This window comes from Sylvia atricapilla, chromosome 1 (assembly GCF_009819655.1).
Source record: "Sylvia atricapilla isolate bSylAtr1 chromosome 1, bSylAtr1.pri, whole genome shotgun sequence".
In the NCBI taxonomy this organism is placed as follows: domain Eukaryota; kingdom Metazoa; phylum Chordata; class Aves; order Passeriformes; family Sylviidae; genus Sylvia; species Sylvia atricapilla.
Window position 1 is genome coordinate 71,496,118 of NC_089140.1, and position 23,659 is coordinate 71,519,776.

The following is a 23,659-nucleotide window of genomic DNA, read 5'->3' on the forward strand; positions in this document are numbered from 1 at the left end:
CGGCGCTTCCGCCCGCAGCGCCTCCCACCGCTTTCCTGTTCCGGAGCCGGCCGCTGCGGGCGGCGCTGGCCTCGGCGGCGGCGAGGGCGCCAGGTGGGCTCGGCGTGCCGGGCTGCCCGCGGAGGGGCCGCCTCTGGGCCGCTCCGCGCTGCCCGTGGTGCTCCGCTGGGGCCGGGGCGCGGCGGGGGCGCAGGTCCCGGGGCGGGGGCGCGGCGGGGCTGGCGGGGCCGAGCGGCCGGGCAGAGCCCGCAGCGGGGAGCGGGACCCGGCCGGGCGCGGTTCAGCGCCTCGCTGGCTCCCGGCCCCCCGGACCATCGGGAGGCGGCGGGGGGATGAGGCCGGGTAGCACTGGATGGGTCAGGTCGGTAGGGACCACAGTGGGTCATCTGGTCCAACCTCCCTGCTTCTGCGGAGTTACCCAGAGCACATGGAACAGTGTTGCATTCAGTTCTTGAATATCTGCAGTGAGGGAGACCCCACCACCTCTCTGTGGAGTCCATTCAGTGCGCGGGCACCCGCGCAGTAAAGTTTTTCCTCATGTTCAGGTGGAACTTAACTGTGCGTCAGTTTCTGCCCATTCTCACCCTTGTCTTGTTGCGCGGCACCCCCGAGAAGAACCTGCCTCCATCCTCTTTGGTACCCTCTATTAGACACTTACAGATGCTGATGGTGTCCACCCTCAGTGCCCTCTTGTCCTATGTCAGTGCCCTGTTGCTCTCAGCAGTGCATCTGCAGGGAAAGGCAAGTTTATTCAGTGTTTTTAGGGGATCAGTGCTGCTTTAGAACGCAATGGCTCCTGTCAGTGCAGTAAAACTCCTCTTTTAGGTGACAGCGAAAGGAGAGTTTGCCCTTTTCTGTGTTTTTGATCTTACTTTATTTTAAGTGAAAGTTGAATGTGACTTGCATTTGCAGCAGAGGGACCTTTAAAATTATTTGAGCATGTAAAATAGTTTTGTGTATTTTTGAATCTTTTTTTCCGTTTCTGATTCTGTGCTTTCTGAAGGCCTGAAATTAAAGTAGTAGAACAAGAGCAGTTCTCTGGCATCGGGGAGGCCTGAGAGCTGATAAACAAGACCGTTTGTTTGGATGCTATAACATATTAGAAAGAAACACACTTAAAGGCAAGGCACTGTGGTACAGCCTGTTTAAGTAAAGTGTATATGTGAATGTTAGCAAAGTCTAAAACAGTCTTCCCTTATAAGCCTGAGTTGTGTTAAGATCACAGCAGGAGAACTGAAGCAAAATTAAGTTGGAGGGTACTGAGCAGGTACAGGCTGACTAACAAGTGGCTTTATACCATCGTGGCTGCTATCTCCTCTGAGTGTGGGATTCTCACTCACATTGGCCCTTGGTTGTTCTGGAGTAGGAATTACCACCACTGATTCCAGTGGCTTCCACTAAACCCTGCCTGTATGAGGAGGGTCCTCTTAATTCCTCCTCTTTGATATCCGTCCTTTCCCCCCTGTGTTTCTTTTTCTTTCTCCCTCCAGTTCACCAGAAGCTGTCTGCTTTCTCTCAGCAAGAGCTACATCTTTTGCTGCAGTGTCACCGGAATGCAGCTGAGAGTAGTGCCCTGAGCAGTCCAGGTTGGCCATGTTGCACTATAGCAGGTGGGAGAATATTCTGTGCGTGTACTTCAGCATCAGCAAAGCTTCAGTAAAAGGGAGCCTTGGTTTCCTTTTTCTTGTGATCTTTCCAGTTATGTGTGTCTCCCTTTTCTTTCTCATTTCCCCTTATGGAAAACAAGATTTGACTTCTGGAATTGCTTGGATAATTTTTTTCCCCTTTCCTTTCGTTCCAGCCATAAAGTTTCTTAAATGTTTTTCCCCTTTTTTCAGTTTTTGAAGCTTTAATACGTGCCTACTTTTGTGCAACACTTAAGCCTACTTGAAGCAGTGATAATTTCTCAAGCGTAACAGGGTCGAGAAGGCAATTGAGGGTTCTTGGGAACCATTTATTTCTATGAAAATTAAGGAACAGCATAGTCTACATGAAATTTTTCCATAACTTGTAAGATGTGTAACCTGTTTTTCCACAAAAATATACCTAGCTTACTTAAAATACTATGAAGGGTCTGTTGAATTCGATCTTTAAGTACTTTGGAGATTCAATAGTGAATGTAAATTGCTAGTATCTCATTTAAAATTTACATGATTTGTTGGGCCAGGTGGCATGCAAAGAGGTGTTAGTCAGGTCATTCTGCCCAAAGTTTGGAATTGTGTTCTATAAAGAACTCCTTGTTATACAACTTTGGATGATCACTGCAGTTATTAATAATGAGTGATTTCTTTGGTGTGGGATATCTAAAGGTTTTATATCAAAGTGTCTAAGTACTATTGGAGGTGCTTGTATCCTTGACCTGTCATCACAACAATGTGTTGAAATTACATTGCCCTAACTCATAAAGTATGGGTTCTGTCTTAAAGACAGTAAGTGCTTTCACGGATTAGAGGCTTAAGGGAATCAAAAAGGGCATAAGTGACCTGCACTAAAGATTTGAGGAGCACAAAGCTCCCAGTGATAGTGGATATCATTTACTGCTTCTGTTAAAGGAAACTGCAGTTTCAGCACTTTAGGAGTAGTTCCTGCAGATGCATTGAGGACATCTTACAAAAATTGTGTGACACTGGATTTTTATTTTCCTCAATAAAGGTGAGCCATGTCTTTCCATTCTGGGCGAGGATGTCCCCGTGGCCAGGGGGGACCAGGAGCAAGAACCTCAACGCAGACCTACCGCCCTCAGAACCTCCGGCAGCTTCACCCACAGCAGCCCTCTGTGCAGTACCAGTATGAGCAGCAACCAGCCCCTCCAACAACCTACTCCAGCCCTCCAGCCACCGGTTACATGCCTCCCAGGCCAGACTTCGTGCCCTATCCTCCTCCAGTGCCCCCTTCCACACAAAATCCCATCAGCCAGTGTCCCATGAGGCCACCATTTCCAAACCACCAGATGAGGCAGAGCTTCCCTGTGCCTCCGTGTTTCCCTCCCACTCCTCCACCAGTGCCAAACCCTAGCAACACTCCCGTGGCGGGAACACCTGCTGGACAAAGCACCTTTCCTTACATGATGCCTCCCCCCACGGTACCGCACCCTCCTCCTCCGCCAGTCATGCCCCAGCAGGTCAGCTACCAGCCCGTGTACTCGGCGGGCTACTCGCAGCAGTCCTTCCCGCCGCCCAGCTTCAGCAGCTACCAGCACAGCTCCGGCTCCTTCCCGAGCAGCGCCGCCGGCAGCAGCGCCAGCAGCAGCCACTTTCGGCACACGGGGCAGTACCAGGGAGAGAAGTCCCAGGGTGAGCGGCGCTCCCCGGACAGGAGTAAGCACTACGACGAGCACCGGCACCGCGAGCACGGTCACGTTCATGGCGACAGGCATCGCTCCGCCAACCACGGGGATCGGCGGGATCGTGGCCGCAGCCCGGACAGGAGGAGGCAGGAGAGCAGCCGGCACCGGACAGATTATGACAGAGGAAGGATATCGCCTCACCACAGAAGTTACGAGCGAAACAGGTAACTGTTACCTGCCTGCAGGAGGAGAGATGTCATCATTGTTCCGTAGTATGTTTGCATCAATGTTCTTCCCTTACCCTTGTTCGTTCCTCAAGCTCAGGAAGTAGCCTGTAGTCAAGGTCTCAGGAAAAAGTTACTGTTCAGACACCTTTTGGGTACACTGCTTTGTCTCACGGTTGTGAGCCAGCAGACTTGTTGCTCTTGTCCAATGAGATAGTTTTCAAACAAGAGCTTCCTTGTGTGCCATTGAACGGATTGTTGAGTACTGCTCAACATATTTACCTTAGAAATTTATGCACATGTGGCAGGAAAATGGAGTTGGCACTCTAAAACTCTAGAAGGTTAAGTCTTAAAACAACCAAGCCCCAGCACTTTGAGTTTCAATATTTAGGTACCACAGTTAGGATGCCAGGTGTTGCACTCTTTTAGAAAGCCTTGTATTTATAGAGAACTCTGGCTTGGTGAGGTTTATAGTCTTGCCTTGCAGTAAGGTGTTTGAGGCAGAAACATGTTACATTCAGGATGAAGACCTCAGAAAGCTGGCCTGTGATCTCAAGAGAGGACTGAGGTGAAGATGAGCTTGGGCCAGTTGTAGGCTTCACTGATGTTATTCAGATGGATGAGGGTGCACTGCTTATTTTGGGATTTATTATTAAGTGTTTGTCCCTCTTCTTCATGGACACAAATGACTTGAAAATTACGAGCTGACCTGATGCAATTTGCTGTGGTGTGTTTTAGAGCGAACCATCATCAGTTAAATCTTTCTCATGTCTTATTTATAGCTCTTCATGTGTCTAATGAGTTTTGCCAAAATATTCAAAGAGCTACTGAAAAGTTAAGTATTTACCAGGGCTCCTGGATCACATACCCTTAATTTTAAAACCTCAGAATTGTTTCATGCCACGAGTGGAATGTGAATTTATGCATAAAGCCTGTGTAAACGAAGCCCCTTTGATTTAGATACGTAGAGGCTAAATTACAAAACCTTAGACACCTGCATTCAAAAAAGCAACCCAAGCCTCACACTCAGTAAGTTTACTTAGATTTTGAAAAAAATATTTTCCTAAAACTGAATGCAGCTGGCATTAAGGCACTTTCTGTATGACATGCTTGTGGAGTTTTCTTTTCTCCTTTTTTTTTTTGCTTAATTTCAAGCTTCAGTTTTAAGTTTTGAAAATGCATGTTTTCAGCAGCTTCTTTCTCAAAGACTTTTGGATTGCTGCTTTAGGGCAACGGCTTCCAGATCTACTTGATAATGTATGTACTTATTTTGATTCAGCCTTTTTGTCAGAATTGGGGTTGATTTTTTTTGTGCAGCATCTGTCTCCCAAACAAATCAGATGGCATAGAGTATGCCCTCTCTGAAGACTGAAATCCATGCTTGAACAAGGCACCAACAAACAAGGATAAATGGGGCTGGGGAAAAACAATAGATAATTTATCTGAAACTTTTTGCTTTGTAAGTTTGCATTCTGTTTCATATTATGAGCATGGAAACAAACACATATATATGTTCATAAATAATTTTGAGTCATTCTGTTAATCCACTAAGCCACTTGAGGCACATATTTATAATTCTTAGTGGATCAGCAGACTAGAAGTTTTAACAGATGCACAAAGACTTGCCAGCTGTTAGCAGAATATAAAAGCTGGCTGTGTGATCATTCCTGCCTAATAAATACAGTAATTTCATAGAATCATTTAGCTTGGAAAACATACTTAAGATCATCAGGTCCAACCTGTAACCTCATGCTGCCAACTCCACCACTTAATTGTGTCCTTAAGTGCCACATCTACATCTTTTTTAAGTGCCTTCAGGGATGGTGATATCACCACTTTCCTGGGCAGCCTATTCCAGTGCTCAATAACCCTTTGGGTGAAGAAATTTTTCCTGCTATCCAAATGTAATCTCTCCTAGTGCAACTTGAGGCTTTTTCCTTTTCTCTCGGTTGTTAGCTGGGAGAAGAGGCTGACCCTGACCTGGCTGTAACTCCCTTTTGGGCACTTGTAGAGAGCAGAAAGGTCTTCCCTGGGCCTCCTTTTCACCAGGTGATACAACCCCAGCTCCCTCAGCTGCTCCTCATAGGACTTACTCTCTTCTCCCTTCACCAGCTCCGTGGCCCTTCTCTGAACTCACTTTATCACCTCAGTGTCTGCCTTGTAGTGAGGGGCTCAGAACTGGACACATGATTTGAGGTGCAGCCTCACCAGTACCGAGTACAGGGGGACAATCACTGCACTGCTCCTGCTGGCCACTATTGCTGATGCAGGTTAGGATGCCCTTGGCCTTTCTGGCCACGTGGGCCTGTGCTGGCTCATATTCATTTGCCTGTGACCATCCTCGTTTGTTCTGCTGGACAGCTTTTCCAGCCACTCTTCCCAAAGACTTCAGCTGATTTAAAGCTCTTTGACCCAAGAAATGTGTTTGAGTTGTGAGAGTCTTTATGTGCATGTGCAAGCTGAGTTTTGCAGATGAGTTTCAGTCGTAGTTTCAGCATCATGGAGATTGTCTCTGTCTGTCTGGTTTTGGGTGTGTTTGAGGTTGCTGTAAGGAAGAGAGGGCTTGCCTCAAACGCTTGAATGACTGCTGTGCTTACAAAGCTATTATGCTTGAAATAGATTTTCTTTTCCTTCTTTGAGGCATTTAGAATGGTTATAGATACAATAATCTTACACTTTGCCATTTGTAACAGGAGAAGAGGAAAAACAGTACTAAGTCCTGTGGGGGATTCATAAAAGTTGCCTCTGTATGATGTGAATTAACTTTTATATTGGGATGTAGATGGCTTTGTGACAAAGGTGGAGGACATGGACGCTTGACTGTCTTTTACAAGTTTCCTGAAGGTCAATGTTAAGAACATCTGGGTTTTTAGCAGTCGGCATGTGGATGTCATTTTGCATAACATGATCTCAGACTGCTTTTGTGTTCCTTTCAGGTGAAGAATGTGTGAAATGCCAGATTTCTCATTTAACTTATTTTTTGAACTTTTCAAGGGAGCGGGAGAGGGACAGGCATCGACACCGTGACAGCAGAAGATCACCATCACCAGACAGATCCTACAAAAAGGATTACAAGAGAGCAGGAAGGTAAGGAGGGCTGTATGTGGTCTCTTGAGCATTTGTTCTCTTGAGGCTTCATGCTTCCACTCACATGAGGTTTTGTGTATGCATATGAAACCCAGAAAAAGTTAGTATCTTAAATTTATAATCATCTACTGATACATGCAAATCAAGACCATGTAGAGTTAGAAACAGGATTAATCTCTGGAGAGAGAGTTTCACTACTGTGTCCTAAAGACTTTCTCTTAAATCTTCTAGTTTGTAAAATACCAAAATTATTTAAAGTTGCTCTATCTTTAGATTATCTTTTAAAGGCATTTCTTATATTGCTGTTCCTTTCTGAATGCTGAATAGTTGAAAACATTGCAACATTATTGGTTTTGTAGGCAGAGGAGATTAAAAAAGAAATAGGTAGGTTCCTTACTCTTCTTTTGAAAGCATTACTCTTGTGATGCACAAGGAATATCACACCTTGTGTTGTTTAAAGGTGTCTTAGAGTAACAGAAATGTAGGTTCTGTATAATCCTTTTAATAAAACTTAAGTTTTTTTGTCAGACCAATAGTTTGTGAGAACTTTGAAACTTCTTAACTGTAACTTCTAGTTATGGCTGATGTGATTTAGTTTTTACTAATGAGTTCCTAACTTAAAAATAATGTAAAAATAAATTCACCTAGAATGCAAGTAGGAATTTTAATTAAAAATGGCATATCTTTTTTAATTTTAATTCTTGATTATGACTTCAAATAAAAAAGCACATCGAATTTTAAGTAATTTTTATAGTAGTACAAAACTACGAATTACTCTTGTACTCTTTATGGTGCAAGTTAAAAGTTGGAAAGGCAGCTGGATTTTACTGCAATTTATGTAATAGAATGACTTACTGATGGAAGCAAACTGTTTTTCATTTTAAAATAATAAAGGAAATTGTTTTTGTTTGCTTTCTCCCACTAAGCCGGTCTCCAAGCAGAGAGAGAAAGAGAACTCGATGGGAGGAGGACAGAGAAAGGTGGTCTGAAAACCAGAGCTCCAGTAAAGAGAAAAATTATACTGCTGTCAAAGACAAAGAGTCAGAAGAGAATGCATCTGAAAAAAATGAGGAGGAAGATGAGGAATTGCTTAAGCCAGTCTGGGTTCGCTGTACTCATTCTGAAAGCTATTATTCCAATGACCCTATGGATCAAGTGGTATGTCTGTGAGAACTCTGAAATCATTGCAGACAGTCCTTTATAATATGAACCCTTCAGCAGGATCATCATTTTGTGTCATTTAATTCTTCTCTCTTCCCAATCATCTCAGTCTTTTAACCGTGTTAGGGGTTTCATTTGTTACTATTCTTCCCTCTTTTCATCAGTCCCCTTCTGTCAGCATTCAGTGAAGTTGTACATGGAAGTGGGGTACTTTTTTTTTGTCTCCTGGAGGGAAAGATCTGTTTTTTCCAATGTGCACTGTGTTTAACTTTTGAGCAAAGATGCCTCAAGCAATGTGTATTCCTGCAAACTTGGAGAAGTGCTATATCAGCAAATGAAGTAATTTCTCTACTAGTTCACCTGGTGAAACAATGTAATGGTATGCTAAAGCCTTATTAGATATTCCCACATTTCACTAAAAGATCCATCTTTCTCATCTTGTTTCTTTTCATGAAGTGCTGGTAGATGTTGAGTTCTTGTGCTATTTTAACACTGTCCTTTTTTTTGTTCTGTTGTTGTTCTAATTTTTTTATTAACAGGGAGACTCTACTGTGGTAGGGACAAGCAAGCTCCGGGATCTGTATGAAAAGTTTGATGAGGAGTTAGGAAAGCGACAGGCAAAGGCCAAAGCAGCCAGGCCACCATGGGAGCCACCAAAAACCAAGCTGGATGAAGATTTAGGTAGGCTGAAATCATGACAAAGCTCTGAAATTGAATAATCTGTAGTTAACCTGTTTTGGCAATTGTGTGTATTTAGTCATGTTGGTAGGTGTTTTTGAAGTCCCTCCTTTGTATTTTATATCCATGGGAGTTTTGCTGTAGATTTTAACAGAAGTAGAGCTAGATTCTTTACCCAGAAAGCCTAGGGGAAAATGTAGAGTTTCCATTATATCCATATATAGTTAATCCATATATACATGTACATATCCATATCCATATATAGTTAATATCCATAGATATTAACTACCAAATGCTAGTTTCTTCCATGGCATAAAACACCCTGAGCATGATCAGGTAATCCAGAGAAGTCCAGGTAGTCCTCATGGCACATGAGGAGCTCCTGGTCTTACATTGCTAAAGAGCAAGCAAGAGTAGTGGTGATAGACTCAGTGCTGTAAAAGCAAACATCTGAGTTTTTCTTCAGTATTGTGTTTTTGTTGTGCAACTCTGCTTAGTATGATCAGACATCTGCAAAAGTATCAGTTTTCATAACATACATTATCTGCATTATCTTGTCCCACCCATATGGCTCTTCTGACAGTGAAATACATCCAGCAGCATCAAGTACTGGGGAAACGCTGATTGAACTAGCAGGGCAGAAGTTTTTATAGCAGTTTGTCTACTCGGTAGTCATTGAAAGCTATTTTTCTTGGTTTATTTTGTGAAAGGTGTTGTTCTTTTCATACTTCCAGCATTTCAGTGTTTCACAGTGTGTTTTTTAGTCAGTTGCTTTAGTTCAAGAAATTTATAGGCGTATCACAGTGATTTAGATACCCTGTTGGGCTTGCTTTTTAACTATTGCTTCATGTTGGCCAGGTGAGCTCCTTCAAACTCTCAGGTCTCATCTCAGTAACTCATGAAAAAATCGCATATCAAAAATTCCAAAGCTGAAATACAGGCATAATTACATAGTTACATGCTGATGGTATAAAAAGAAGCAATGAAGAGGAAAGAAAAAGATAAATACAGGTGAAATAAAATGTGAACTTACTTTTGTAAAGGAGTTCTTCACATTTTTTTGAGCAGTGAATTTGCATATATTTAAACTCCTTCAAGAATCTGTTACCTGCAAAGTTATCTGTAGGGGTTTTTAGGAGGTGTTTTTTTCATGTGGATGAATCAAGGACACAACTGCTACACTCAACATATCTATGTAAAGCCCTCATTCCTTAGATCTCTGAGGAAGAAAGCCTGCTGCTCCAGGCTAAAATATGATTGCGCCAAGGGCACCTTCTGCATTTTCTTTTTCCACTCTTTCTGTAGAACCAGGAGACTCTGTGTCTTCACTGTTCCCCTGGGCTCACTTGGTGTCTGTGCCAGCTTCTCCTACAGCCATGTAGTGTCTAGTAGTTTGTCTTACTTTGTACTTCAGTAAATGCTGTCTCTCTCTGACTTGTGTTAGCAGCAGTGATGTGTTGCAGTGAGATAGCAGTGCACTCCAGGAGCACTTATAGGTCATGAAGATGATGGAAGAAATTCTTTACTGTGAGGGCGGCAAATAGGTTGGAATAGGTTCCCTAGAGAAGTTATGGATGTCCTATCCCTAGCAGTGTTCAAAGCCAGGCTGGATGGAGCACTGAGCAACCTGTGGGAAGTATCCCTCTCCATGGCAAAGGGATTGGAATTAGATAGTCTTTAAGCCTCCTCCCAGTCCAAGCCATTCTATGATTCTATGATTTCAGTACATAACATTGAAAAATTCTGTGTTAGTCTTTTGAAACTCCAGCTTACTCTCACAGGTTCCATGCGTATTTTGCACCTGAAAATAGACTTCAGTATTAATCAGATATATCTCAGAGAACTTTTGAAGCTTAAGTCTTTGTGAATATTTGTGGTAAAACGCATGCACACTTTGTGAGGAAACTATTTCAGCTGAGCGCAGATGATCATGTAAACCATGTCTTCCAAAACTAGTATTGTTATTTAATAGCAATAAAAACTAAAACTAGTATTGTTATTTTAATAACACCTTATGCCAAATTACGAACCGCGTAAAAATACATCTTGATTTTTTAAAAAAAAGGAAACATTTTCCTAGTGATGTTCTCTCATTTTCTGTGTCCTTTTTCTTTCAGCTAAGGAGAGTCTTGTATTCAGTAAAAATGTGTACTTTAAAACCCTAGTTTCAGAGAATCTGAAAGCACTGACAGTATAGTAATATATTTTCTCTTAAGTCAAAACTTAAAAAATGGAAGAAACATTGCATTTTATTCCAGGAATAAAATAAACTTTACTTGCATCCGGGTATATGTGTTAGCTATGAAGGCATTTATTTAAATTGGCGCTGAGGATATCTGTGGAAATGAGTAACTAAAATTACGTGCATGAGAAAGGGAGTCACTCGCAGTACCACAGCAGATCAGAGATACTGAGATCAAGGTTTTTATGTGTGTGGGTTTTTTTAAATAGTAAGTCCAGGCATTAATTCATGATAGAAAATGCATTGCTATGGAGAAGAGAGCATGTAGAAGTGTTTTTCAGCCGTCTTTATTTCTTTTATGTGAATCAGAGAGCTCCAGTGAGTCAGAGTGTGACTCCGAAGATGACAGCAGCTGCTCCAGCAGTTCAGATTCGGATGTTATTGACGTCATTGCAGAAATTAAGCGTAAAAAAGCACACCCTGATCGTCTCCATGAAGAATTGTGGTACAATGATCCTGGACAGGTAGGGTTTGAGGGAAAAGTACTGGGTATCCAAAGGTCATTCTCCCTATAAATGGAAAATTTTGCCTTGTAGTCCAACATGCAGAGTAACTTCTAATTCAAAATGCTTTCTTTACCTGTTTTCAGTTTTCTCTCTCATCTTCTTCAAAGCACTTCACTTTTGGTTTCAGGAGCATGGTTCCAACTAATTAATCCTGGGAATTATTCAGCTGGAATCATGTCTGACAGGGTTAATAAATCTGAATGCTAACAATGTGTTAAATGCTGTCCTTTTAGCCCTGAGATAAAGGTACACAACTGAATTCTGTGGTGGAAAAAAACCAATGTTTACATCCTTTACAAATTTTTCACCTTAAGCTCTCAGCTCATAATGATAAATAATGTTTTAAATATGCATTTAATGCTTCTAATTTCTTGTCTAATGGTTCTTTTGTAATTGCATGGAGATTTTAGTTCTCATTAAATGTAATTGCTCAGCTCATGAAGTGCTGTTTTGAATGTACACATTGCACAGAAGACTAGTTTTTGTTTGCAAATTCACCATCTTCATCTTTCTTAAATATTTTACAATCTATTGTCTCATTTCAAGTGGCACCTCAATAAATTTATTTTTCTGTCACTTTGTGTGATGTATGAGTTTAGCATGCAACACATCATAATGTGAAGAGATACTGGAATGCATATTGCCACTGTGGTAATTCAAAAGTCTGTTGAATATTCTATTTTGGATTCATATTTACGCTTCTAGTTAAAAAAATGATTGAGCCTAGCTAGTTGTTTTTATTTGTATGGAAAACAAAATTAGTGAGCTCTTTAGATATTTAACAGAAAAAATTATGTAGCTCTTGGGCACGCTTCAAAGTAATGTTCTATGAAGAATGTTAACAGAAAAACTGTGGAATAATTGTAGAGGGAATAGATTGAGGAATGTTTGGTATATGAGTTTCCTGCTGAAAAACATTCTTTACCAAAAACTTTCTTGAGACTGACTCTTCATCTTTCTTGGAAAGACTAAAATCAATCATGGTGAGCCTGTCAGTGCTGTACTACTTCTGTGTAGACTTTATTTGAAAACATTTGAAGTTTTCATAGATATTTATCTGGTGTGTCAAAGTGCTTTCTGTCAATAAATAAAACAGGAATGATTGTCATGCGCTCTGACGTGTACAGGTACACCATCTGACACGGAACTGGATTTGTGGGATGAATCTTCCCAACCCTTCAATCTGAGAAACTTGTTTGTTAATTTGCATAATCTCCAGCAGCGCTGACAGTTGCCAGAAAATAAATTGTTAAATTCAATTCCAGCACAATGGGTTTTGCCTTACGAATGTGATCTGCTTGTTTGTCTTCTGTTGGTCAGAGAAGGCATTGCCTATGTAAATTTGTGATCTCTCACCATCATTTTACCATCAATTCATGATTGTTCTCCTGCATTTTTTGTCCTATGAGCAGTGTTGTTAGGGACAAGGTAGATAGGCATCTACCTTGAGATTGCTTCTCAAGTCTGCGCCTTTACAGGTACTTCACACCTCTCTCAGTCTTGGCCTGTGCGTTTAATGTAACAGAGGCAGTATTTGTGCTGAACAGTTCTAAGAATTAAGGATGAGATTTTCAAAAATACATTATGATTATTTAGATAGCCTCAGTAGAAGCTTAGTTTTGGAGAACTGATGAGCAATTAGCTGTTGACTTCTTTTTTAACTCTCTTCTGTCTTGTCGCTGAATTAGCCAATGAGGAAGTTTGCTTCTACCTATGAACATGATCCTATTTCTTTGAACCTGATCTTTCCTCGAGGTCTCAGAGTAGGGGAAAAACTGTGTGAACGGCAGGCTGTCACATCACTCTATTGTTAAGATTGTATGACTAAGTTTCCAAAGGAGTAGGGAAGTGCCCTGCCTTTGCACATATGCATTGTGCCCATCTGAAGAAACTGAGGTTAACATCAAAACTAAAAGGTTGCATCCTTATCCCAACTGCCTGAAGCTGACATTAACAGTGATTTAGTGATTCTCCGTCCTGTGGTACCTTCACATTATATCTAACGTGATAATGCCATTTAGCCCCACTGTGGATGCTGTTTATGTTTTCACAGTGCTTGTAATAGCATGGAAAGTTCTGCTGGCTTTTCTATTGCTTTGCAAGTTTATTGTTATCTGTTTGGGTTTTTTTCCTAAGTCTAAAAGAAGTTTAGCTTCTTGGATTCAAACATTGATTAAAAACTGGGGTTGGGAACTTAATTTGTTTCTCTGGTTTATTTGTGGGTTTCTTATGTTGGATTTCTGCAATGAGCATAATGTAAGAGCAGAAAGCATAAAGCTGTTGCAGTAGTTGATAATCTGCATTGATCTTGGTCATAAAAGTGAGAAGAGACCCACCAGCTTTATGTTGTATGCCCTAGCTGTTTTTGGTATAGGCACTTGATACACCCATACAGAATACTTAAGTGGTTCTTAAGTATTTTTTCCCTCATTATCTTTTTTTCTGCTCTATTCACAGGATGGATTTGAAGTGTTTCCATTAGTTCTTTTAAGTCCCAAGTATAATCCTTGAATTGTCTGCATTGCAGGGGATAGCCTTGTTCCATAGCCGAGGGGTTAGTTGGGGATGGATTTTCAGTCGGAGAACTCAGTAGAAGTGTTTGAATATGGAGATTTCAGCATGTAAATATTGACACATGCCTGTTTAGGACCTGAATTTTGTTTTAGGCAGTCAGCATGCTGTTTGTGTGTAAAAGCAATAGAAAAGAGTTATATTATAGCAGGGTGGTAGAATTCTGCTGAGAGTGTTTTTCCATCTTGTGCTTCTGAGGCAGTGATGAAGTTCTAATGCTGCTGTGCAGTTCTCTTACATTACTCTACAGTGTTTTCAGTTTTATTGGCTTAAGAACATCCACTTAATCTAAACATGACAGGCTTTTAGAAGCATCAGCACTCAGGGCATTAAAACCAACATACTTTCCCAAAACCACTTTTCAATAAAACCAGAATCCTATTTTGTTTTTGACAGATGAATGATGGACCTTTGTGCAAGTGCAGTGCTAAAGCCCGGCGAACAGGAATAAGACATGGCATTTATCCTGGCGAGGAGGTATTAGTAATTCTAAGGATTGCAATTATGAATACAAATTTGCAGCTGTAAATTCCTGCTTGGGTTGATTTGAGGGGGTTTTCCCATGATTTACAGGCTGAGTAAAAAACAAAACAAAACCTCTTGTGCAACTTTAAATCACTTAGTTACATAACCTCATATTTAAAATGCGATACTGGTAATGAAATCCATCTGAAAACTTACAGAAAACTTTTGCCTGTGTTTGCTTAGTTTTTAGTTTGTTTGGGCTTTTTCCTTTAAAGTTTCTGAAACATGATTGTGTTAATGGAAAAAGCTTGTGATCAAAGATCTGCTGTCTTCAAGTGGATGAATATGTTATGAAGGCCCACTCTGTGAAGTGATTGCTTTAAAAAAAAAGTAAATAGTAATTTTGCTGCTGAAAGAAGCAGAAGGCTTCTCAGGAGACAGTCTTGCCTTAGCCTTAGCTTTACAATTTATCTTCATACTTTTTCTTGAGAATTTTTATTTTTCAGTTGGCCTTCTTACATATATTTACTGAAAAAAAATGGTTTATTTCTCTGTAGCTAAGGAGTTATGAATGTTTCTGTGAATTATTCGAGTTCAGAAAATTGGCTTTGGTCTGAAGCTTACTATAAATTTCTCCAGTTCAGGATCTATTCCTCCTCATGTTGCATCTAGAGCTCTTCTTGCAGAAAAGGGTGAAAATTTAGGAGGAGAAAACTACTATATATAAAACTTGCTTGATGAAGGCAGCTGCTCCCTGGAACGCTGCAATCTGAAAATCCCAGGTTTCACAAAATCGCCATGGATATAATACTTTTCACAGTGTCCTGTAGGTGAAACTTGAATAGAAAACTGCTAGTTTTCAACTAGCTTGTTTGCAGCTACCTTGTTGCAGCTATGAAAAGCTTATTTGGGGGCTGAAGAGCCAATGATATCACCTTACTTACTGCACAGGTTTTGCAAAGTGGCCAGCCCAGTGTAGTAGGGTAGCTGTCTTGCCATTGCCACAGGCCAACTTTTGTTCTGCAGTTCAGAATAGTACCTTGCACACTGCAGTGCTTTTATTCTTTTTCTCAGTGTATTCCAAAGAGCAAGACATGTTGTATGTAAACTGGTTTTGTCTGACTGTTGAGGAGTTTAGGTTTTTACACAGGACTGCTTCAGAAGTAGCTGGAAGGAAACATGAAAATGCAGGTGTCTGGCTGCCTTTGGACCTCAAAGTCAAGCATTACAGCCTGGGAGATAGAGTGGGGTTACCAGAGCTAGTGGTGATAGACTAATAATCCTTTCTCTTCAAGCCTCAGATATCCCTCAAGCAGATGAGCTCATACCTGTCTATCTTGATAATGTACTTTGAGATCTCCTCATGTGATGTCCAGGCTCCTCTTTGTAAGCTTTTAAAATGTGTTTCTTCAGACAAAGTTATATAGGAGAGGAAATCAGTCTGGAACATGAACATGAGCTAACTGGTTTGTGTAAGAGAGATGGAGAGTTAAATGGAAAGTGAAAAAAAAATCACCTTTTCTTGCTTTTGAATAGCTTTAAAAATATTTCTTAAAGTGAGAATGGAGATAAGGCCACACTTTCCTCCTTCCCAGAATGCTTAATTATGACTACCTGCTTTTATTTAATTTTTCCTAATGCATATCTCATGGCTATTAGAAATGCTTTATTCTCTCTTTTAATCTAAATTTGCCTTGACTCTACACATAATTCTACTTATCTTTTTCTTTTAAGCCCATTAAACCATGTCGCCCCATGACCAACAATGCTGGAAGACTGTACCACTACCGAATTACTGTGTCACCTCCCACAAATTTCTTAGTAAGTACTTTATAAATAATTCCAGCTAGGACTCTGATTTTGTTTTCAGTGACAAAAGTCGTCTTGCATCTTTGCTTACTCCATGGTGGTTTTGTTTGCTTTTTTAAGACAGACAGACCTACTGTTATTGAGTATGATGACCATGAATATATCTTTGAAGGGTTCTCCATGTTTGCACATGCCCCTCTGACAAACGTAAGTATGGCCATTGCTGCATACTTCAGGTTTCAGATAGGGGATTTCTTTAGAAGGTCCTCATTCTGCACTGAAGCAAAACTTCTCTCTAGAACAACAATACATGTATGCTACAAACATCTTACCAGAACTGGGGACAGGGAAAAGATATTTGTGCTAATGAATCTCAGGTTTGGTCTTGACTGATTGTGGTCTTTGAACTGTGACTGAAGCTGTGATGTGCACTGAAGTAATGTTTTTATGTGTTTTGCGGTTTGGAAGTGAATTAAACCTCGGAACAAGTTGTTAAGACTTCTAATTGGATTTAAATTGGCTGAGTGGGTTTATTAAGTTGGCAAAGTATAAAAAAACTAGCAATTACAACAAAAAAGGTTTTCCCTTTAAGTGACAGATGAAGTTTTTCAGACATCCACTCTAAAGGGTTTTCTCTCTTCTTAAGACTTACCTAGATGTATCCAATACTTTCTAACAGCTGTTCAGCTTCTTCAGGATCTAGCAAGTTAGGATTTTTAGTAAAAACTGTAGGTATGTACAGCTTTTTTGTTTTGTTTTGAAAGCAAGTGTAACAAGAAAAGGACATGATTGATGCCCGACTGCCTTTTTTTTCCAATATAAGCTGTTAGCCAAATGGGAATTGAAAATATGCAGATTCTTAATTTCTGTACACTTGAAGATTTTTTGGTTATCTTGGTTATTTGAAAGTTTTCTCAAAAAGTTCAGTGTGTGTTAGTTTCTATGGTTTTTATACCTTTTACTGGCTACATCACCAATTCTACAACTTAGTGTAAGAATAGTTATGAGCATAGGGCTGGGATGTAACGCAGAACTGGGATGTAAGGATACTGGAACTGAGATGCACTGAGAAGAAATTACTTTCACCCTGACAGTTTGCTTACATAATGGATATGAAAACACTTTACTTCCGGTGGTCAGGGGAAGGGAATCTTGTTGATAAGTCAGTGGGAGAGTGGAGTTCAGCCCCTGGCATGGCAATGGGAAGCACTGCTTCCCAGTAGCATTAACTCAGCCTCGGAGTTCAAGGCAAATTCATCTCAAGGCATTATGTTTTCACTTTGCAAATGAGGAAAAAGGAGCAGTTTCGTTTTACTCACATTAAATAATAAAGAGTTCCCCTTATCTTTACAATTTCAGTGTCTACTGTGTGACAGGAAGGCAGAGAGTTATGGAAATATACAGACTACAATATACAGACAACAAGGACAAGTCTTCTTTGATATGAGTAGCTAGTGAAGCTATTAAGCCTACTGTAAAAAGCATGTTTACATACACTTCCAGATAGGAGAAGTGATCAGCTACAAATGATACTTTCTTGTAGAGTTAAATACAAAGCCACACTGTGGTGCCAATTCCTGTTAATAACAGATATAAAGCCCTTTGGAAGGAATCTCTTGATGTCATGAGATGACATCAAGATGTCTCATCTTGATGAGATGAGACAACATAAAACCTGCTCTTTGAGAGACGTTTTGGAATGTATTTGATAAAATGAAGGTAGCAAAAGGTAGTAAAACTAGAGATCTGAACACAAACATCTTTGCATTAATCAAATTTCTGTAGTATGAAGTCTTAAGTTTGCAAAGTTAGGGTTATTACTGAGTTACTACTGTTATTACTGAGTAATAAATTAGCTGCTCAAGTATTACGGAAATGGTTAGTACAGTCATAGAAAAAAACATTTTCATAGTATAAATACCAAACCAATTTTACAGTGCCAACCATGTGCTCCTTTAGTGTGTATTTGTGCTTGTGTATATAGAACTCCAGTTCATGGAGATCTTTGTTGTGGTCACTTCTGTGAAATATTCAACTTCTAGTTGAAATTATGTGTTAGAAAGTAAGTAAACAATCCCTGTGCTTCTTTTAAAGCCTCACTGATTTAAGTGTGACAGGTTTTCATCTGCTCAGACTCTAAATGGTATATTTAACTTCGAAGGTTTTGGGAGGGTTTTGTATTCACATTTAGTACTCTATCAAATTGTTAGAAATGCAGTTTTGTTTGGTTGTTTGGGGCAGCTTCTTAATTTATCATGCAGATATCAATAGATTTTTGTAGTCAGAGTAGTCAAATGTTTGACAGTGGGCGGTAAGAAGATGAAATCAGAATATTGCACCTCTGCTGTGTACATTGATTTCATTGCTACCCCAGCGCTGTTCAGATATTTATTTATGTGGTTATAAATGTAAAATAATCTTGGGTTGCTTCACTTCACAGATCATGGAATTGTTCTAACATTCTTTCATACTTTTGAGGGCAGTGAGTAGTAAAATTTGGCAGTAAGGAAAAATTAGACATTTTTGTATTCTTATAGGAATTTAGATTTTTTTTCTCTAAAAAATCCCATAGGAAATGAAACACCTTCAGCAAATTATGGACTGTAAAAAGGCAAATAAAAAGGAATTAAATATTTGTCTTGATAGCTAGTCAGATGAGATTGATAGTATTTATTGCATAAAATTAGTAATAAAACTGTAATTTATCCCAAAGCTATAACATTATGTAGCTTTGACTTAAAACTGCATTTTAAGACAGTATAGCTGACAACAACTGGCAGTGTGCTTAAAACACCTTGCTTTCAGATCACTCTTATCGATCTGACATGCTGTGTAACAAACAAATTCACTCGCAAATATCCAAGCGAGAGAAGATACAGGTTGACTGAAGTTCTCAGGTGTACTTTTTCTCCTAAAGGAAATTTTATCTCCAGTAGGTGGCGTTATTTAACCTTCCTTCACCATCCCTGCTGTCAGCACTGTGTTTTATTACTGAGGTGAAGGCTGGAACTGGTACTCCCTTTACATGTGCTTGTGTTCTTGTCTTTGCATGATCCCCCAGAGCAGCTTGTTTAAGCAAGTGTCCTTTTCAGCAGACAGTTATACCTTTGCATACAAAATTGTATTAACTATACATTTGATGCTGTATAGTTTTTAATGCTGAATCTCTCTTTTCCTTCCAGATTCCTCTATGCAAAGTAATCAGGTTTAACATTGACTATACAATTCATTTCATTGAGGAGATGATGCCTGAGGTAAGATGGATAATTAGTCTAAAAGTCAAAGTGGTTTATGAGTTGTTGATATGTTTAATGGATTAAACTCTTCAGTATCCAACCCTGTGAAGTCTCTAAGAGACCGGCTCTGTTCTGAGCAAGGGGCTGAAACAGAACTTGCATTTACAGGTACTAACATAAATCCATCTACCTAGGCTATCATATATTAAAATCAAACAGTAAGAAGTGCTAATATCCATAGATTCCTTTCATTTTACATTATATGCAATATCTATAAATTGAATTAGGTATTGCCCTTCTCTTACATCTGACAAAAATGAGGCATATAAAGCTACTCCTTTGCCATGGCTACGTACATCAGTGGCAGAGCTGAAACTTAATCAGAAGTTTGAAGCTCTGAAGATTGCTTATCAGTACTTAATATAAGCTGTTGCCAAAACAAATTTCCTGTGGATACAAACAAAGCACATTGAGTTCATAATCTCTTTGTGGTGGGTTTTTTTATTACTAATTAATGCCTGGTGGAGCCAGTTTGTGAAGTAAATTGCTGCAGTGGAACAGTGTGTATGGAGACAGAAACATCCCTGCATATTAACTACGAAGATAGGATCGGTATTTAATTTAGCCATATATATTTACATTTTTCTTTCTAGTTATCTCAGGTTTTTTGTTGCTCAACAGCATCTAAATATAAGCAACAGCCCTGAAATGCCTCAGAAGGAATAATGTGAACAAAACAATTAATTTCTTGTTAGTGAATGTACTGTGTTGTCTGCAAATTTTGAACTGGAACAACAAATTGCTACCAAGCAAGATAGGAAAGTCACCATCTGGGGGGGCTTCTGGTCAAATGATTACAGCATTGTTTGCAGACCACCTTTGCTAATGATTTTTGAAAGAGATTGTGGTGTTGAGTTTAGAATTTATGGGTGATATCATGCATGCACAATTTATATCGATCTGGCCTGATTTTGTTTGTTCAGGAAAGTTTATATGTTCGTTTGCTGCAGGAGGCACTTCCTCACTTGATAAAAATAATTTTTTTTCCCATTTCATATTTTTTCTTCTTCTGTTGGCTATTTAGGTCATAATCCTCAATTTGTCTTGTATTCATATTTGCTATGGAAGTGATAGTGATACCACAGATGGTGATTTATAAACATTTATTATGAACATGTGGGGAAAAAGTGAACTATGAAAAAGATATTTCTCAGAAATGTGTTATCTGTTTAGCTTGCTCAGGTGGAAGGGGTTTTAGTGCTTGGCAGATTATTGCAGATTCATAATTTTTGCCTATACTGTTGATTCGGACATGGAGTAAAGAGGATTCAATACCATTCTTTCTTGACAGTGCTTTCTGAGGAGACCACTGGGCTGTGTTAGAGTAGATAATCAGAAATATAATCAGAAATAACACAGTATCTAGTGGTTGGCAGATATGAAGACGCTGGGTTTTTTGAATTGTGTTTTAGTTAACTATATATGAATGGCATTATTTGTATTGCAATATTATAGACTTTTCATTTTGGTCTTGTGTGTTTGTTTGTTTGTTTTTGTTTCCCCAGAATTTTTGTGTGAGAGGCCTCGAACTGTTCTCTTCATATCTATTCAAAGATATTTTGGAATTGTATGACTGGAATCTTAAAGGTAATGTCCTCTTTGAGAGGATTCTCAAAATAGTAATGTAACTGCTGTTTTCCTCAAGAGGGACAAACTTCATCTGTTCTTCAAGATGATAAAATTAGAGTTCAATAGTGTGAGCTGTAGCAATGAAAATGCACAAACTTGGCACTGTATTCTCACAAATAAACTAAATTTCTGCCTTAATCCAGAACTTTTATTTTCAATCAAACAGTAAATATTACTATGTGTTTAATATGACAATGTGTCATGTGCTTGGCATTTTGAAAGCCAAGTTGTCAGGTAAACTCTTCTCTTCTTTTACAAGCTAACAACAGGTTGCTCATACAATATTTCTCTGCAGCCAACTCAGAAAGCAGTGTCATACAGACAGCTGTGGAGAGTTAATGTTATCATTATAGCTGAATGCTTTTGTCTTTTGACAAGATGAAAATATTTGTTTCTGTGAAGACTGCAACAAAGGAGAATGCTTCCCATGGTCTAAAAGAGAAGTGAGTGCGTCAGAGGAATTACATTTCGGTATCTATAGGGTGTCTTGACTTTGTCTATGGAGTTGCACTCTGCACTTAATGCAGTTAAACAGGAGCACACAGGTTTAATATATTTTGTGTAGCCTTTGGGTTGATACTAAATATATTCTAATATCAGTGTTGTCTCTGCTATCACTGCTTCTGATTGTTCTTTCTTTTTGTAACACCAGGTACTTACAGGTTTAGTTTTATTTTCTTGCAAAGCTTTATATGATGAATGCCAAGATTAAAAAAACCCCACAGAACGGTACTGTGGAAATTTCCACGTTATCTTTGTTATGGTGAACAAAAACCACCCCACTAGTTGGGAAGAGATAGACTAGTGCTTGTACCTGTAAGGCTTAAGTAATAATTAATTGAGTGTATAGACCAATCTTTTTTTATTACTGTTTTATCTAAAAGTGCTGGGTTTTTTGTTAGGTTCTTATTATTTTAAAATTATTTTAGATTTCTTTTAAATTTGCTGTGTGAAAGCTTTCATTACAAGTTGTCTCTGTGTTCTTTTTTTTTTTTTTTTTTTTTTGGTTACATTTTGGATTGAAACTCAAGCCCCTATCAAATGTAAGCACCATTCATTGATTTCATCTGCAGCAAAATTGCCTCTTTTCTTCTTTTGCAAATATGTTGCAGTTCATAAATTTTATGGGGTTTTTTTTGTTGTTGTATTTAAGGTCCTTCACTTGAAAATGATTCTATTTCCTGTCCCAGATATCACTTCATGCCACGGTTTGTGAGATTTCTGCCAGGTAATGTTTGTACTGTATAGCTTTATACAAATTAGATCTAAAAAAACTTAGCGAAACAGAAAACACCCCTATCCCCCATAAAATACCCTCCACAAAAAACCCTTATGGCAAGTCAAATAGTTCAGTCGGTGCAGAGATCTGGTACTTCTGCCTGAGGTCTTTAGTGCTTGCTGGCAGTATGGGTGGTTTATTCAGAACTGGAGTTTAGATGGGCAGGCCAAGTCTTGCTTCCAGCTTTTGTGTCTGTAGTAATTTTAGGCAGTGCTGGGTCCTCCTTGCTGTGCTCTGTGATGGAGCTGTGGCATTTAAAGAGTGTTGTTACCTAATCTTGCACATTTCATGACCCCCTGCTCCTCAGGGTACCGTGGGGTTAAATTCTTGGTGTGCTAGGGTCAGCATGATTGGCACCCCTGAGCATGTGTTTTTCTGATTATTTCTTTATCCCAGTGCAACAGATTGGGATAGTGAAAGACAGATAGTGAAAGACAATAGCCATCATTCCAATGCAGTTCAAGCCTGGCCCATCAGCCAAGGACAAGATTCCATGTGGAGCACTGCACTCATTTTGAGTGAACAGCTTATGTAGGCATTTAACACATCCTAAGACACCAGGACAGACTTTCAATTGATGTCAATGTCATGGCTCCACTGAAAATGTGTCCTGCTGAGATCCTGCCAGTGATTGCTCCAGGAGGGTTGTGTGGACAGAAGGATGTGTTTCAGCTGTGGGATTTAGGGTGCAGAGGCAACATGGAACAACCTTCATCAAGAGAGCTGTGACCTGGAGGTGCTTTCTGGTCTGGGCTTTGAAACTTGGTTGGGATATTAATTACAGCTGGATCAAAATGAGTTTTGGCTTGTTACTGTGGAGAGTACTGATGGCTAGATGACTGTATTTCTAATTGTTGCTCCTTCCTGGATACACAGCACTGTTCCATCAGAAGCAGAGCTTTGAGACTTGCTAGCAAACATTGATTTGGTTTTACTGAAGCAATTTACAAAATAAGTCATCAAGCCACATGTGGCTGATTAACTTGACCTCATCACAAAATGAGAACAAGTTTGTCCTGCCTAGTTTGTGTAGCTTGAGGGTGCTTTCCTGTTCAGGGTTTTGATATTCAGATTTTTTTTTTTTTAAATTAGTTTAGAAGTCAGCTCTTTCTGTGCTGTTGGGTTGTTTACTGATAGGAAGAGATGGGTCTCTATAATATGTATTCCTGTGTGCTGCTTCTTCTTTAAGGTCCCCAGCCTTCTAACTATTTTTTTAAAATGTCTTTTTCCTCATATTGCTGCATATATAGTTGCCTTTTAGCATCTTTTTGACAGGTTTTTTTTTTAATCAAGCTTTCATTTTTTATTGATTATTTTTTGAAGTATCCTTGAAGATTTTTTAATTTTCAGAGAGTGGAAATCTATTTCCTTCAGGTATGTTTGCAGAACACTTCTTATGTCTAATCAAAGAAGATGTTGGTGCATC

The 23,659-nt window shown here is 39.5% G+C and overlaps 1 protein-coding gene and 1 long non-coding RNA gene across 3 annotated transcripts in view; one reads left to right on the forward strand and one right to left on the reverse strand.

Moving 5' to 3' along the window:
• The window catches only part of LOC136365611 (uncharacterized), a 671,431-nt gene that overhangs the window by 309,089 nt on the left and 338,683 nt on the right, over nucleotides 1-23,659 (reverse strand). The window lies entirely within an intron of this gene.
• Nucleotides 49-23,659, forward strand: part of DROSHA (drosha ribonuclease III) — a 75,511-nt gene continuing 51,900 nt past the window's right edge. Inside the window, exons 1-13 of one of the 2 annotated variants that reach the window (XM_066326173.1) lie at nucleotides 49-93; nucleotides 1,491-1,610; nucleotides 2,653-3,510; nucleotides 6,505-6,597; nucleotides 7,524-7,755; nucleotides 8,298-8,439; nucleotides 10,988-11,142; nucleotides 14,152-14,232; nucleotides 15,955-16,041; nucleotides 16,150-16,236; nucleotides 19,212-19,283; nucleotides 20,831-20,912; nucleotides 22,108-22,182. In XM_066326173.1, coding sequence (XP_066182270.1) covers nucleotides 2,660-3,510; nucleotides 6,505-6,597; nucleotides 7,524-7,755; nucleotides 8,298-8,439; nucleotides 10,988-11,142; nucleotides 14,152-14,232; nucleotides 15,955-16,041; nucleotides 16,150-16,236; nucleotides 19,212-19,283; nucleotides 20,831-20,912; nucleotides 22,108-22,182 — 1,957 coding nt within the window. In that variant the 5' untranslated portion in view covers nucleotides 49-93; nucleotides 1,491-1,610; nucleotides 2,653-2,659. The remainder of the gene's footprint in view (nucleotides 94-1,490; nucleotides 1,611-2,652; nucleotides 3,511-6,504; nucleotides 6,598-7,523; nucleotides 7,756-8,297; nucleotides 8,440-10,987; nucleotides 11,143-14,151; nucleotides 14,233-15,954; nucleotides 16,042-16,149; nucleotides 16,237-19,211; nucleotides 19,284-20,830; nucleotides 20,913-22,107; nucleotides 22,183-23,659) is intronic. The other variant, XM_066326182.1, reaches the window with a different exon arrangement.